Raw genomic sequence first — 13,609 nt, 5'->3', positions numbered from 1 at the left:
CCAATGGCTCTCCAGGAGTCTTATGAATCACTTCTGCGTCCGTATAAGGATAAGAACGAGTTTGATCTTCATTACCCGATATCGTACAAGCCATATGTGGGGATCATCGACAACACAAGTAACCAGTCTATCTCCATGGACCTTCCCTTCATTAACCAGACCTCCTCAGGGTCTGGCAGAACTGCTCGCAAAATTATCAAGCCGCTGGTCACTAGACCGCAGACAACATACCACAAGAACATCTACTTGGATCTGGAGTTCAAGGAGTATTTAGACTGGAACAATTTGAAACAACTGGTGTCTTCGTTGCTCCACTCGTTTGCCACTAACTATTTCAAGTTGGTGCTCAACCAGCCCTTCGAAATTGCCACCACTCTGTTACAGGTGGGGTCGTTCCAGAATCATATATCGGTGCCCACCCGTGCAGTGCAAGACGATTCCGAATCTGATGACGACAATAACTATTTTGCCAAGGAAGATGACAACTCAAGCAAAATGAGACAATCGCACATCGAACGCGCGCCGAGACTCAGCCATTCCACCAACATTCCAAAAAAAGTGATGCTCGACAAAATAGAGCCTGTCTCACTGAACACTCTAGACATCCTCTCTGCTCTTGTGTCCAAAGAAGGCCCTCGGGGAGTGTTCAAAGCAGTCAACACATCGTTTCTCATAAGCACGCTGCAATACACCATCAGATCGTGGGTTAGTGGCCTTATCTCCGGCTTGCTAGGCATACCGGACCCGTTTTACGTGGAAATGATGCATTCGCCAAATGCAGGTTTGAGTTTGGCCTTGAGTGTCGGTGCAGACGTTGTCACGGGTCTGCTGCTGGCGCAGCTCAATCTTATCAGAATGAAATTTATTGTAACAAACTCTGGGAAGGGCCCAAGATCGTTTAGGGAGATCATCTGGACTTTGCCACGTTTCTTCATTTTCACGCCTCCGAAAGACCTCATCATTCCAAATATCGTCACGAACGCCATCAGATCATTCACCATCCACTATCCAACCTACTTTTTGACCGTCCTATGGCAGGCGAACAAATATAATTCCATATCCCTTTACAACACACTGGTGTTTATGTCCAAGGTGGTGGGTCTGTTTGTCAGACTGCCCTTTGAAACCCTATACAACCGTGCTCAGGTCAGCCATCTTCTCACCTGCACTACACTTCCCGAATCGATGAAACTGTCTCCTGATCAATTATGCATTAAGTTTGGCGGCTACTATGGCTATCTATCGACTCTCTACTACGTTGTGACTGGCACCAAACCCGTCGATTATGGGGCCGACAACTCGTTTGCAGAGAACGTTGTTCTCGAGATCGAGGACACAGACGAAATCAACAAAGGATACGAGGCCGTTTTCAGAGGCTGGAAGGTCCAGCTGATTCGGCTCGTATCGCGGCTCTTCCTCAACTTGCTCGCCCAGGAGTCCCAAAATTCTGAGAAATTTTAAATAGCTTGTAATTAGTTGTTTGTCTCCGATTTCTGTTTCCCGCGCTCGATGAGCCGCTCTCCAAGCTTCTGAAGCACTTCCCCGTCGGTCAATTGTTCGCTTCGATGTGCATCCCACACGTACTTCAGTCCACTAATGAGTTCCTCGGTGAAATGCTTGTTCAGGAACTTGCGCAAATCGGATCCGTCGACTATCTCATCCACTCCCTTGGTAGTCTTAGCCGTCTGTGCAGAGTGCTGTGTGTTGAGCTGAGGAATTGGTTGCGGTGTGGGAGACTCCGTCTTCACTTTTTTCACGGACGGACCGTCACCGTTCTCAGATTCCATAAATCTTTTTTTAAGGAATTTAATTAAACATTCAATCCATAAATCCTATAGTACAATTAATTTTCGCACAGTTCATGACCTCACCTTACGCTTAAACTCCCTGCGCATGTCACGCCACAGATAACCGATCTCCTGGTGCCTGAGAAAATTGTCCATCACGTTCTTCACGGTATCTGGGTCCAGCACCGGATCGGTCTCAACTATTGAGTAGTTTTCGGGATCGAAGACAAAAGAGACCTCGCGGGAGTAGTCTCTGCTGTCCACGTTGCGGAACACGAACAGTATGTGATTATCGACTCCAGCATTCTCCATACGCAGTCCCAAAAGCTGCTCCAACTGGAACGCCTTATCCTCTATAAGGTCGCTTTGTTTGGTTATAAATGTTTCGCGCTCACTGATAGCCTTCATGCTCTCCTCCAATTCGTCGTTGATCACCTGGATCTTGTTCTCGTGCTCCTTCTTTTCTCTCAGGAGTTTCTCCTCCTCGATCTTCAGTTGCTGCACACGCGACATCGACGCGTCTCTATCTGAGATCAGCCTGTTCAGTTCCTCCAGAAGCTCATTATGGAGGCTCTCGTATGTGCGAAGTTTCGTGTTCAGATCTCGCTCTTTTTCCTGGAGATGGATCATCGACGTTTCGTAGTTGCGTTTTTTCGCAAGCAGGTCTGCTTGGACGGACTCCAAGTACTCTGAGAGACGCGTCTTGAGCATCTGCATTTTCTCCTTGAGCTGTTCGTAGCCCTGCAGCGACTGCTCTAACTCCTCTGCGGTGGACATTTAAAGATAAACAAAAAAATAAATATTTACAACTTAGCTCTGAACAAGCATCACAGCATCAAGGGAAAAATATTTCAACTACGAGCATTGTGCGTGGACGCTTCACTATAATGCGAACGCCTTTCCTTTGAATCCAGTGTCAGAATGCCGTTTTCAAATGGTTTATTTGCAGCAGCATTCTTCCCCACGTAGAACCTTGCTCTGCATGGGTGGCAGACCAAAGATGTAAAATAGCGTGCCGCCCAGAATAAAATCCTTTGCCAGTATTTATTTCGATGGATTACAAAGCCTCTATGGATCTCCTGATACCGGCCATCTCTCGCATAGCAAATGCGCTTCTTGTGCAGTTGTCTCAGCTCGATCTCTCACTCATTGCCGCACTGCTACTTTTGGCACTTGTGGGTGCCGACTATATGTATATTCGCCCGCATAGAATCAAAAATCTCCCATCCGTCCCCTCGTGGATCCCCATTTGGGGCAATCTCTCCATTCTCTTTCCCCAGGCCCACAATTATAAGCAGTCTCCTTGCTCCAGGTTTGCAGAATTAGCCCAAAAGCACGGAGATGTGTTTCAAGTCCGACTAGGGGTCAGAACCGTTGTGGTAGCCAACTCCTACGATTCAATTCTTCAGCTTTGGTGCTACCACAACATTCGAAATAACAACTCGCGGCCAATCCTGCACACATTTCACGGAGTTTTATCCCAGTCGAAGGTTTTCACCGTGGGGACCACTCCTTTTGGGGAGTCTTACCTGAAAAGCCGGAAGTATATGTCCAGTAGGCTACTCAACGAGTCGAGCAATCGAAAATACAATTCAAGCATCATAGATAAGGAAGCCACCAAACTCGTGCGGTACCTACTGTCTAGGACAACAAACGATGTTGTGGAGATGGATATCACCAGAGACTGTCAATACTTTCATTTGGGTGTGGCATTGATTCTAACCTATGGCTACGAGATTAACGCTCGCTCAAACGAGAACGAACGACTGCTGGCAGACGAAATGGTCTATGTTGAGAATTACATCACTAAGATCCGCTCTCACATCCAGAACGTTCAGGACTACCTGCCCTGGTATCTGCGTTTGGTGGTTGATATTTTTAACGGCAAGTCCAAGATCGCAAAAGAGCTTTACCATCGTAGAAACAATTATCTGTACAAGTTCAACCAGTTCACCACCTCGCGTCTAGACGTGCCAGATGAGTACGTGCGCCGAAGTTTGATTTTCAACTATGTCAAGAACAACGACCAGGAACTGTTGAATGGGAGCGAGCTTGGTAGCATTTGTCTGACAATGGTCAGTGCTGGCCTGGACAACACTCCGCTCAACTTCCAGTATGCGATGATGCAGCTTAGCGAGTCGCCGCACATACGGGCCAACGCACGGGCGAAGCTTCTCAAATGCTACAACGACGATTCCATAGAGGCATGGAATAATTGCCATGCCGAGGTTTTGTGTCCGTATGTGGTGGCCATCGTCAAGGAGACATTGCGGCTTTTTACGGTTTTGCCTATGTCCCTGCCCCGAGAAACAACCAGAGACATTGTGATAGGGAACGCAGTGATTCCACGAGGTACCACATTATTTATGAACGCCTGGGCTGGCAACCACGACAAAATGCAGTTCTTCAAGCCCATGGAATTCATTCCCGAGAGATGGCTGGACCCAGAAACGGGAAACGTGGACACGAACTTAAGACACTTATCCTTTGGTGTGGGCTCGCGTATGTGTCTTGGCAACAACTTGGCTTTCAAAGAGCTGTATGTGCTGATTTGCAAGTTTGTGCTCATGTTCGAGATAGAAGTTGCCAGCGACGAATCGCCAAGCCTACACCCTCTGGAACTGAACCAGTTCCCAGAGTCCATTGCCATTGAGCCAATAGAAACAAATGTGCGCTACACGGTGAAAGATAAAGCACTGCAGGATTACGTGGAGGGTGTATAACAGTAGAGTGAGCAAATAAAAAATAATTAAATAATTTACGATGGACCATTCTCACCATATGATGGATCCCATGGACCCGATGCCGATGTGTAAGATGTCCATGACGCTGACAACAGATTACGAAAATGTCTGTGTACTCTCGTCGTCTTGGATGATCACCACTGTGCAGTCTTTGGTCCTTTCTCTTATTGCTGTCTTTGTCTTATCGGCCGGATACGAGTTGCTCAAGAACTGGACGGCTCGATGGGAGTCGCGGACATACAAACAGCCTGCGCTTTCCGGGAAAGCGCTGCAAAATTACAAGGTGAAAAGCTCGATTCTCTACGGAGTTTCTGTGCTATATTCGTTTATGATCATGCTGATCTTCATGACGTTCAACGTGTGGCTAATGGCCGCTGTGGTACTCGGCAGCATTGCTGGAAAATACGTGTTTGGGTTCAAAGACAACGGAGCTGCTATTCCTGGATCTATCGCGTGCCACTAGTCTAAGATAGAGAAATGGTCCAGTTCTTGGCAACAAGAGGTTTAGGGTTCCTCACCACTACGTGCGTTCCCTGGTCGACAACCTCAGCAGTCCACTTGTGCCCGTCCTGTTCGACAGTGGCCTCCGTGACTTGGGGACCGCCTAGAATAACGATTCGCTCGATTCTCACGCCCGTTTCGTACGTGCTCTCAACGGTGGATGTTAGCTTGCCTCCGTCCAGATTAAACCTGGCAAAGACCTTCTCCCCCCTCTGATACGCAAATGTTTCGCCATCGTCAATGTATAGCTCTCCTCTGGCTCTGCCCTCGTGTGCAGCAATATACAACGTGTATGGATCGTTTTTCATCAGTCTGGACGAGCGTCTGTACCGTTCCTTGGAAGGCACAATCGAGCCTCCACGAATGAATACCGGCACTTTTTCCAGCGGAGCTTCCACCTCGTGGAAGCCCTCACCACTGATTCTCTCAAAGGACACAAAATCGTAGTATGGCTTGTCATCCGGCAGGTACAATCTCACGGAATGGGTATCGGGACTAGTGACAGGTTTCACCAGCAGCGGCCCAACAAAGAACTGATCGTCAATGGTGTACACGTTCGGGTTCTGAGGACTGTCAAATGCGAGAGGACTAACCACGGGAATGCCAGACACAGAATGCTTGTAGAATTGTGTATAGAAAAGTGGTAGCAGTCTGTATCTTAGTTTGATTGCATCTCGCATCATCCCCGTATATGGCTCGCCAGCAACCCATGGTTCCCGTCTGCGCGAGTCAATGTGAGCATGGGCACGGAAAAATGGATACCAGATGCCTGTTTGATACCATCTGACCTGCATTTCTTTATCGGGGTTACCAAAAAATCCTGCAATGTCTGCCCCTGCAAACGGAAAGCCCACGGCGTTCATAGTGAGCAGCATGGGAATACTCTCGCGCATATATTCCCATTTGGCCATATTGTCTCCTGTCCACATGGCAGCCGTGCGTTGGGAGCCTGCATAGAACGATCTGGTTAAAATGAATGGCCGCTGCTCAGGGTTGCGTTTTATCAGAGCATTGTATGTCATCTCGTGGAAAGTAAGGCCCCACACATTATGGACCGAGCGGTGCTCCCAGTCACCGTAATGGATCAAGTCTCGAGGAGCAGTAGTTTCCGGGCCGTTGAAAATTGAAGGTTCGTTCATGTCATTCCACAGATGAACATTGGTGGCAGACCCAAGCAGCCGCGACCCATTGGCAAACAAGCTATCCCAGAACGGCTGTGCAGCCGGGTTCATGCCATCGATCCACACAGACTCGCCTGGCCACGAATGGCCGTGGTACAACTCCGAGCCATCGTTTTTGCGGATGCCCAGCTTTTTGTCAACAACCGCGTCGCTTACATCGTAGCCAACTTTAAGATGAGGGTCGATAATTACAATCAAGGTTCGTCCTGTCTCGGCCAATTTGTCCATCATCCGCTCAGGGTCTGGGAATAGCTCCTTTTTCCACGTGAAATACTTCTTGTTGTCGGTGTACTCGATATCCAACCAAATAGCATCAAACGGAATCAGCGACTCGTCGAATTTTGCGGTGATGTCTAGAACATCCTCCTCATCATTATAATTCCACCGGCACTGGTGATATCCAAGAGCGAAAATGTTTGGCAGGGCTGAGCGACCTGTGAGTTTGCTGTAAGACTGTAGAACCTGGGTCGGAGTCTTTTTAGCAAAAAGAATAATATCCAAGATTCCGCTTTCCGATATCCAGTGAGTCTGGATTTGGCCCGCCGATTTCTTGATGTCAATGTTGGTGTCTGCGCTATTCAGCCAGAACACTCCAGCGCTTCCGGCCTCGCCGAGTCCAATCATGAACGGAATTGAGCCATACATTGGGTATTTGCTTTGTGTTTCGTACTCAAAAATATCCACGTTGTACAGCCTGTAAGGATCAGTGTCGGTCGTGTCTTTGAGTGCAAAAGAGTCTGCATGCTCTGGGATACCGTAAACAGCTTTGGCACCAAGAAAAGAGATATCCAACGCCACGGATTCTGGGCCCAACGGCAGCTTGTCGTCCCGAGAATCTTTGAAGCTGTCTGTGTAGGCATCAAAAGTAGACTCCTCAGGAGAAACATGTATAGAATTATCTGCATTTTCTTGCTCTTTTGTTCTGTAATGCTCGATATTCAAGAAGTTTCGGTCATTGAGGACCAACTGAGCTTTCTCATCACGCAGGAACGTAATCTTGAAGGGATGAAGCTCAATCTCAACACTGTATGCGTGAAATTCAAGAGTGATTTTCTCCGAGTCAACGAAATGTCTGAATGATTGCAGACGAGGTTGGCCTGCCAACGCCCATTTGGCCGTTTCATTATATCTACGGCTGGCGACGTGGTCGACAACAGGCTTTCTCTCCGCCTCGTCAATCTGTAACCGCAGATTGTCGTCTTCCAAAACGCTGATATTCATATCCAATGACACGAATGATCCATCATTCAGCATCTTAAGTAGCGTGGCATGTAAATTTCCGGCAGAAGGGTCGACCTTGAGTGACTCCAGATCGATGGAGTACCTTGAGTCATACTCCGCTCCCAGCTTTTCGACTTCGGTAGCGAAATGTCTGTTTCTAGAGCAAAATCCCGATTCGCTGCATTTTTTGAACAGGAACGACTTCACTGCCTCCACAGGTAGCAAAGACAGCCAGATTAATAGGAAAGGGGTCCAATGCATGCTTTTGTCAAAAGTTGAGCTTGGAAAATAGATCTTAGTTTGCAGCCCTGGCAAGATTTCGCGACGCGCAAAATAATTATTATCCAAACAAATAAACAAGCCTAGACACCATGCCGGGTGAAATAATCACTCTTCAAACAGGTAAGCAGAACATCTACTGGTCTACAAGACTAACAGCTCAGGTCAATGCGGTAACCAGGTTGGTGAACAGTTTTGGAGCCAAATATGCAGTGAACACGGAATACTACCCGATGGGACATCTTCCCCTGAAACACACAATTTATACAGAGAGGACCAAACCGACATCTTCTTTCAACGCAATGATAATAATAGATACACTCCTCGCGCGATTCTCATAGATATGGAACCCAGAGTGATAAATAATATTCGCAGCAACACCGGCAGTCTATTTAATCCCAAGAACATCTATGTTGCCCCAGAAGGTGGAGGAGCGGGAAACAAATGGGCCGAGGGCTATCACCATGCACAAAGACACCAGGAAGAGTTCCTGGATATGGTAAATAGGGAGATTGATGCCTGCGATTCTTTTGAAGGTTTTCAATTGATCCACTCGGTTGCCGGAGGAACGGGGTCAGGGATCGGGTCCTTTTTTTTGCAGGAACTGAGCGATCGTTTCCCGAAAAAACTAGTCCAAACATATTCCGTCTTTGGAGCTTCTGAAGTGGTGGTCCAGCCGTATAACACAGTTCTTACTTTGAAACGACTGATTGAGAATTCTGACGCTAATGTTGTGTTTGACAACAACGCGCTGATGTCCATAGCATCCACGAATTTGCAGGTTTCGAGCCCCTCGTACAAGGACACTAACAAGATAATCTCAACTGTGATGTCTGCTGCTACTAACACTCTGCGATTTCCAGGGTACTCGTACAACTCTTTGACCAGTATCCTGTCCACATTGATACCTACACCAGACTTGCATTTTCTGATAGCCAGCTACACTCCATTTACGAGCGATTACGTCTCAAATGCGCACGAAATTAGACGTAGTACGGCGTACGATGTAATTTTGGAAGTGCTCGATAAGAAGCTCAGAATGTGCAGCTCCAGCGACACAGGAATGAATCTTTCGGTTCTCGACATTATTATCGGAGAGATAGAGCAATCGGATGTACAAAAAGCGTTAGTCAAAGCTCGCACGCGGATAAACTACGTGCCTTGGAGCTCATCGGCGATTCACATGGCTCTGGGAAAAAGGTCACCATTCTTGAACAAATCTCAAAAGCAGGTAAGTGGTTTGATGTTGGCAAACTCCACGTCCATCTTGAAGCTTCTCAAGAAGACCCTTAGCGAGTACGATCAACTGAAAAGCCGAGGAGCTTTTCTCAACAATTATAGCCGAGGTGAATACGAATTTGACCATGGAGATATCAGCATGGAATTCGACGAAGCTAGGGAAACCCTGAAGACCACCATGAACGAGTACCGCGACAGCGAAGAATTAAGCTATTTGGACGAAATTGATCCCGACGAAGAGGCGGGACAGATCACGGAATCTGCTCCGCGGGATGTGGATATGTCCTAGATGTAGTAATAAAAAAATCGCCAATTTCCGAAAAAGATCTTATCGCAATTGTGCTCTAGATGTTCCCTGGTCATGAAACCCGTGATAGAAAAGAGTCAGTAGAGCTTGTGCATCTTGATGGCGAGCTCTCGGTGCTTGAAGAACGGCCAATTGGGTCTTCGTCAGCATTCCAATCCCGGAACCCAAATTTAGGCAATAAATCATTTGAGGAGAATACCCAGGAAAATTCCCACGAGTTATCGCATCAAGACTCCAATGAAAATATTTACTATCCAGACGGAGGATTTAAGGCCTACTCGGCCGTGTTTGCCTCCTTAGTGGGGCTGATCTGCTCGTTTGGTCTGATGAACTCCACAGGTGCGATCGAGTCGTATCTTGAAAAAAATACACTCAAAACGACTCCAACAACCACTATATCTTGGATCTTTGCTATTTACACATTCCTGACGTTTGGCTGCAATCTTGTTTCTGGTGCGCTGTTTGATACTTTTGGAGCGAAAAAAGTAGCCATTCCAGGTGCCCTGCTAGTCTGTGCCGGTCTCCTGGCAACGGCCAACTGCACACAAGTTTGGCAATTTATCCTGTCGTTTGGAGTTTGCTGTGGAGTGGGCTGTGCATTGCTTATGGCGCCGATGGTGAGCTGCATCGCTCACTTCTTCCGCAAGAAAAGAGGACTGGCTTTGGGCATTGCCATGCCCGGAGCCAGCATAGGAGGGGTCGTGTGGCCTCTGGTCTGCAATAACCTCTATCCCAAAATTGGTTTCACATGGACTATGAGAGTGCTATCCTTTATATTTATTGGACTACTGACTGTGAGTTGCCTGTTAATCGATGACCGTCTCGACGAAATCGATGGGGACTCCAAAAATCATAGCGCTTCACAGGTTTGGGATAAAGTGAAACAGAGCATTGATTTCAAGACTCTGAAGGATCCTGTTTATCTACTCCTTGTCGCAGGCCTTTTCATGAACGAGTTCTCACTAATCTTGTGCTTCACATACATTCCATCGTACGCCCTAAATAACGGTTATTCTGAGTCGTTGTCACTGATCGCACTGACAGTGGTCAATGCTGCTGGTGTTTTTGGAAGGTACCTTCCATCGCATCTTTCAGATATCTACGGGAAGTTCAATTTAATGGTTGCGGTATCCGCCATCCAAGCGCTTTCAATTCTGGTTTTCTGGCTACCTTTTGGTCATATCAAGCCCTTATTTTTCATTTTCTGTATCATATACGGCTTTGCAACTGCAGGAACGCTTTCATTGACTCCACTTTGCACGTCCCAAATCTCAAACCCTAGAGATTTCGGAAAAAGATACGGCACCGCATATTTCTTTGTCAGTTTCGGTAACCTGATCTGCATTCCTATTGGTATCGCAATCACAAATACTGCTGCTGGGTACAACGGTATGGTTGGTTTTGCAGGAGCAGGTTCGTGCGCCGCTACTTTACTCTTTATACTTGCCCGCTACAAATTAGCGAAATTTAATATGAAAGTTGTGTGAGCGGTGCGTTATTTAACCAAATATGTGTTTTACCTATTAACTAAAACCCAACAATGCTGCCTGTAGAGTATGTCAATATACTGGAATTGACACTCTTTAGGTCAGATGTGTCCCAAAAATTATCGCTGCTGTTGCGCTTGACAAGCCCTTTGCTTCTCCTGCGTCCACCATCACTTGCTCGTATTCTCACCCCGTCAGAAAAATTGGATATTATACTTTCTTTGCGAGACGCAACATAGGGGGCCATCGGTCCATCCTCTATGTTTGTTTTCGCTCCCTCGTCTTCTGTTACATCATCGTCGTCAAAGCGCTCAAATTGTGGCAGCAAGTCTGAAGTGATGATGAGCTTCTTCAGAAAATAGGGTATGTATTTCTGAAGGCTTTTGTTGTTCAGGAACTGATCTGGGTCTCGATTCTTCGCTGTATTCATGTAAGCTTCGGTGATTGTCGCCATCGAGGTTGTTCTCGTTGGTGCCTGGCTAGACTGTGGTTTGACATATCTGGACTTCACTGTTCTCCTCAAAGAGCCAGAAAGCTTGATCAATATTTGCTTGAGTACCTTGAGTTCTTCCTTTGAGTAGCTCTTCAATACAGCGTCACCATAATGCGTATCCATAACAGGTCTTTGCTGTAGCCATATGTTCCGGTAAATATCTCCGGATCCAGTGTCATCAATCCCCCAGGCCTTGATGAGCTCAATTGTGTCATCATCCAGCTCACTCTGGTCTCCAGCAAGGTCCTTGAGAAGGATGGAAACCTGCTGTTTCCGCCAGTTGTCGATTCGAGAGTTAAGATCCTCTTTTCTATAAGGTATGTCAAAATTAATATGTTCCTCGAGATCTTCAATCAAAGAGTCATCATCGTCCCCTTCATCCTGTACATCAACGAAACTTTCGTCGTTGGCATCGTTCTGTGTAGAGATCTTCTCTAAAGAAGTGCTCAAAACGTCATCGTAATAAGGGTCCTCTGCGGGCTTTCCCGTTTCTGAAGGGCCCGGAGAAAATAGGATCCATTCACTAGACGAATCCAGACCGCCGGAAGAAAAACTCTCGCGGTGTTGAGGGTCCACACCCTCTTGTCCCACATCGCTAATGTTGTAGGTATCGTCGTCTTCCGCGTTAGAGGTCCTCGAGGCGCGCCTCCTAAAGAAATTATCATTTTGCGTATGGCCCCTAGAATTTCCAGAACGGAAGGGCAAAGAGCCAAGGCGTGCTAAGTCCGTATTCTGGTTAATCATCCGTGAACCCGCTGAGAGCAAAGACGAAGCGGAAGACACGGTGGACAACTCATTCGAAGCGTATTTGTATTTGTTAGGAGTTTGCGGATTAGCCACAAACGAGACTGAATTTGAGGCCATTTTTAATGGTCTCCCCTGCTTGATATCCCACGAAAGTAATCGATGACTAGCAATACCAAAAGGATTGGAAAAGAGTCTTTATGAGTCAAATTGCTAATAACTGTAAAGATTCGTCTTATCGCTTTTCCCCTATATAAGGATCGGATTGAGCGAGACACTTCCCGCAAATCGGAATAAAATATACACGCCTGTAAAGAGCCTCAGTTTTACACGGTAAAGTTGTTTCTTTTGCGAGACAACCCTACACTGCAAAAATAGCTGATTATTAACCTCATTACATTAATTAAACGCGTTACAAGTGGTAACGCTGTTGCTTAGTTTGATGGTTTGATGACATCGCTGATAAACGTTGTCTCGGTGTATCCGTAGCCAGTTTCTGAGTGTTCAACTTTGCCGTCCTTAACGAGTTTGAAATCAAGTTCGTTGCTAAACTGGAAAATGTAGGGCTTTGTGCCAGCCACTCCGCTGGCAATGTTCTTCACAAATTGAGGCAGCTCATTCATGACATCAACACGCTCGCTCAAATTCGTAAGAGCACCCGAAACTTGAACCTCAAGATCCTTTCCCCTCAGAGTAAACTCGGCTTCTCCAGGAACATTCCAGCCAGAAACAGGGTCGGTGTATGTCTTGAGATGCTTTGTCGTGATGTCAACTGATCCTAGAAGGGTCTTCCCGTTTTTATCCGTGACAATGCCAACGCTAACGGTGGTTGTGTTGTACGATTTCGGAGTGGTAAACTCCATCACGACGACAGAATAGTTCTCGGACTGGTAGTTAAGAAAATTCCATGCAGCAGCAGCATGATGTGGTTTCATGCCTTGAAGTGCCATGACATACATTCCAAGTCCCGAGTTCAGAGTAATATCCTGTTCAAATTGCTCGTTGCCTCCCAACTGGAGAGTTCCAGAAACTTTACAACGAGGCCAGAAGATGTGTCTCATTGATCCCCATGGATTGGCAAGGTCTGTGCCGTAATAGGTGGTACCATCCTTTCCAAATTTCACGCTTTCGCCAATAAGTTCAAAGGTCAAATCAACAATGCTAGCAGGATTAACAGACGACTTGATACGGTAAACTCTAAGCGCATCGTCAACTTCGACGGATAGATTATCGGCATAGAAGTTTGCACCCGCAACCGTGAAGTTCTCCAACTTTGTGGAGGTCCAAACATAGGCATCAGGTTTGCTCTTCTTGAAGATTTTGAAGGTAAATTGAGCTGTTGTATGAAGACCAACCAGATTCGAGTGTATCACTTGGGCAAATCCAGAGTATACATCATCGTTGAAGTAGAATGTCTGGGTTTCGACACAGGTGTGGCTCGGCACTTGGTACTCTAGGTCTTTTGGTGACAAAGGAGAGTACAAAGGTTCGTCTTTCGACAGGTCGGAGCAGACTGGGTGAATTGATTCCGGTCCATATTCTGGTTCGGCAGTTCCAGCAACTACCGACAGTCCTGATTGAACTAATTTCCACATTTTATTAATAAAGGTTGCTTACTGTTCCCCC

At 46.7% G+C, this 13,609-nt stretch overlaps 9 protein-coding genes across 9 annotated transcripts; 5 read left to right on the top strand and 4 right to left on the bottom strand.

The window, feature by feature from the left end:
* The first annotated feature begins 55 nt into the window (after positions 1–55).
* OGAPODRAFT_17348 (uncharacterized protein) lies at positions 56–1,798 on the top strand. Its single transcript, XM_018355054.1, has one exon. It carries the CDS (start codon positions 136–138, stop codon positions 1,459–1,461), a length of 1,326 nt encoding a protein of 441 aa, XP_018208526.1. The 5' UTR covers positions 56–135; the 3' UTR covers positions 1,462–1,798.
* Positions 1,799–1,859: 61 nt separating this feature from the next.
* OGAPODRAFT_77987 (uncharacterized protein) lies at positions 1,860–2,564 on the bottom strand (the record flags this gene model as incomplete). The annotated part of the gene is made up of 1 exon (XM_018356404.1): positions 1,860–2,564. One exon carries the CDS (start codon positions 2,562–2,564, stop codon positions 1,860–1,862), a length of 705 nt encoding a protein of 234 aa, XP_018208525.1.
* A 293-nt stretch (positions 2,565–2,857) lies between these two features.
* Positions 2,858–4,510, top strand: OGAPODRAFT_77986 (uncharacterized protein; the record flags this gene model as incomplete). The annotated part of the gene is made up of 1 exon (XM_018356403.1): positions 2,858–4,510. The coding sequence occupies one exon, from the start codon at positions 2,858–2,860 to the stop codon at positions 4,508–4,510; it is 1,653 nt and encodes a 550-aa protein (XP_018208524.1).
* A 40-nt stretch (positions 4,511–4,550) lies between these two features.
* On the top strand, positions 4,551–7,553 carry OGAPODRAFT_95709 (uncharacterized protein; the record flags this gene model as incomplete). Its single annotated transcript, XM_018357796.1, has 1 exon — positions 4,551–7,553. The coding sequence occupies one exon, from the start codon at positions 4,551–4,553 to the stop codon at positions 4,992–4,994; it is 444 nt and encodes a 147-aa protein (XP_018208523.1). The 3' UTR covers positions 4,995–7,553.
* Positions 4,558–7,695, bottom strand: OGAPODRAFT_102982 (uncharacterized protein; the record flags this gene model as incomplete). Its single annotated transcript, XM_018353148.1, has 1 exon — positions 4,558–7,695. The coding sequence occupies one exon, from the start codon at positions 7,693–7,695 to the stop codon at positions 4,996–4,998; it is 2,700 nt and encodes an 899-aa protein (XP_018208522.1). The 3' UTR covers positions 4,558–4,995.
* A 110-nt stretch (positions 7,696–7,805) lies between these two features.
* Positions 7,806–9,190, top strand: OGAPODRAFT_43449 (uncharacterized protein; the record flags this gene model as incomplete). Its single annotated transcript, XM_018355452.1, has 2 exons — positions 7,806–7,836; positions 7,878–9,190. Coding segments are annotated over 2 exons (1,344 nt in total), but the record flags the coding sequence as incomplete, so codon positions are not given.
* Positions 9,191–9,329: 139 nt separating this feature from the next.
* Positions 9,330–12,133, bottom strand: OGAPODRAFT_17346 (uncharacterized protein). Its single transcript, XM_018355053.1, has one exon. The coding sequence runs from the start codon at positions 12,101–12,103 to the stop codon at positions 10,787–10,789; it is 1,317 nt and encodes a 438-aa protein (XP_018208520.1). The 5' UTR covers positions 12,104–12,133; the 3' UTR covers positions 9,330–10,786.
* On the top strand, positions 9,359–12,143 carry OGAPODRAFT_83617 (uncharacterized protein; the record flags this gene model as incomplete). The annotated part of the gene is made up of 2 exons (XM_018356722.1): positions 9,359–9,401; positions 9,434–12,143. The coding sequence occupies 2 exons, from the start codon at positions 9,359–9,361 to the stop codon at positions 10,744–10,746; spliced, it is 1,356 nt and encodes a 451-aa protein (XP_018208519.1). The 3' UTR covers positions 10,747–12,143.
* Positions 12,144–12,361: 218 nt separating this feature from the next.
* OGAPODRAFT_17345 (uncharacterized protein) lies at positions 12,362–13,599 on the bottom strand. The gene has a single exon (XM_018355052.1). It carries the CDS (start codon positions 13,576–13,578, stop codon positions 12,418–12,420), a length of 1,161 nt encoding a protein of 386 aa, XP_018208518.1. The 5' UTR covers positions 13,579–13,599; the 3' UTR covers positions 12,362–12,417.
* Positions 13,600–13,609: the final 10 nt, after the last annotated feature.

Source organism: Ogataea polymorpha (assembly GCF_001664045.1).
Source record: "Ogataea polymorpha strain NCYC 495 leu1.1 chromosome Unknown OGAPOscaffold_7, whole genome shotgun sequence".
Classification (NCBI taxonomy): domain Eukaryota; kingdom Fungi; phylum Ascomycota; class Pichiomycetes; order Pichiales; family Pichiaceae; genus Ogataea; species Ogataea polymorpha.
Note: the sequence above shows the minus strand (reverse complement) of the source record. Positions and strands in the feature narration are given on the sequence as shown.

Excerpts from the sequence above, each read along its gene's own strand:
- OGAPODRAFT_17348 (XM_018355054.1), top strand. The coding sequence starts at position 136 with ATGGACCTTCCCTTCATTAACCAGACCTCCTCAGGGTCTGGCAGAACT.
- OGAPODRAFT_17345 (XM_018355052.1), bottom strand. The coding sequence starts at position 13,578 with ATGTGGAAATTAGTTCAATCAGGACTGTCGGTAGTTGCTGGAACTGCC.
- OGAPODRAFT_17346 (XM_018355053.1), bottom strand. The coding sequence starts at position 12,103 with ATGGCCTCAAATTCAGTCTCGTTTGTGGCTAATCCGCAAACTCCTAAC.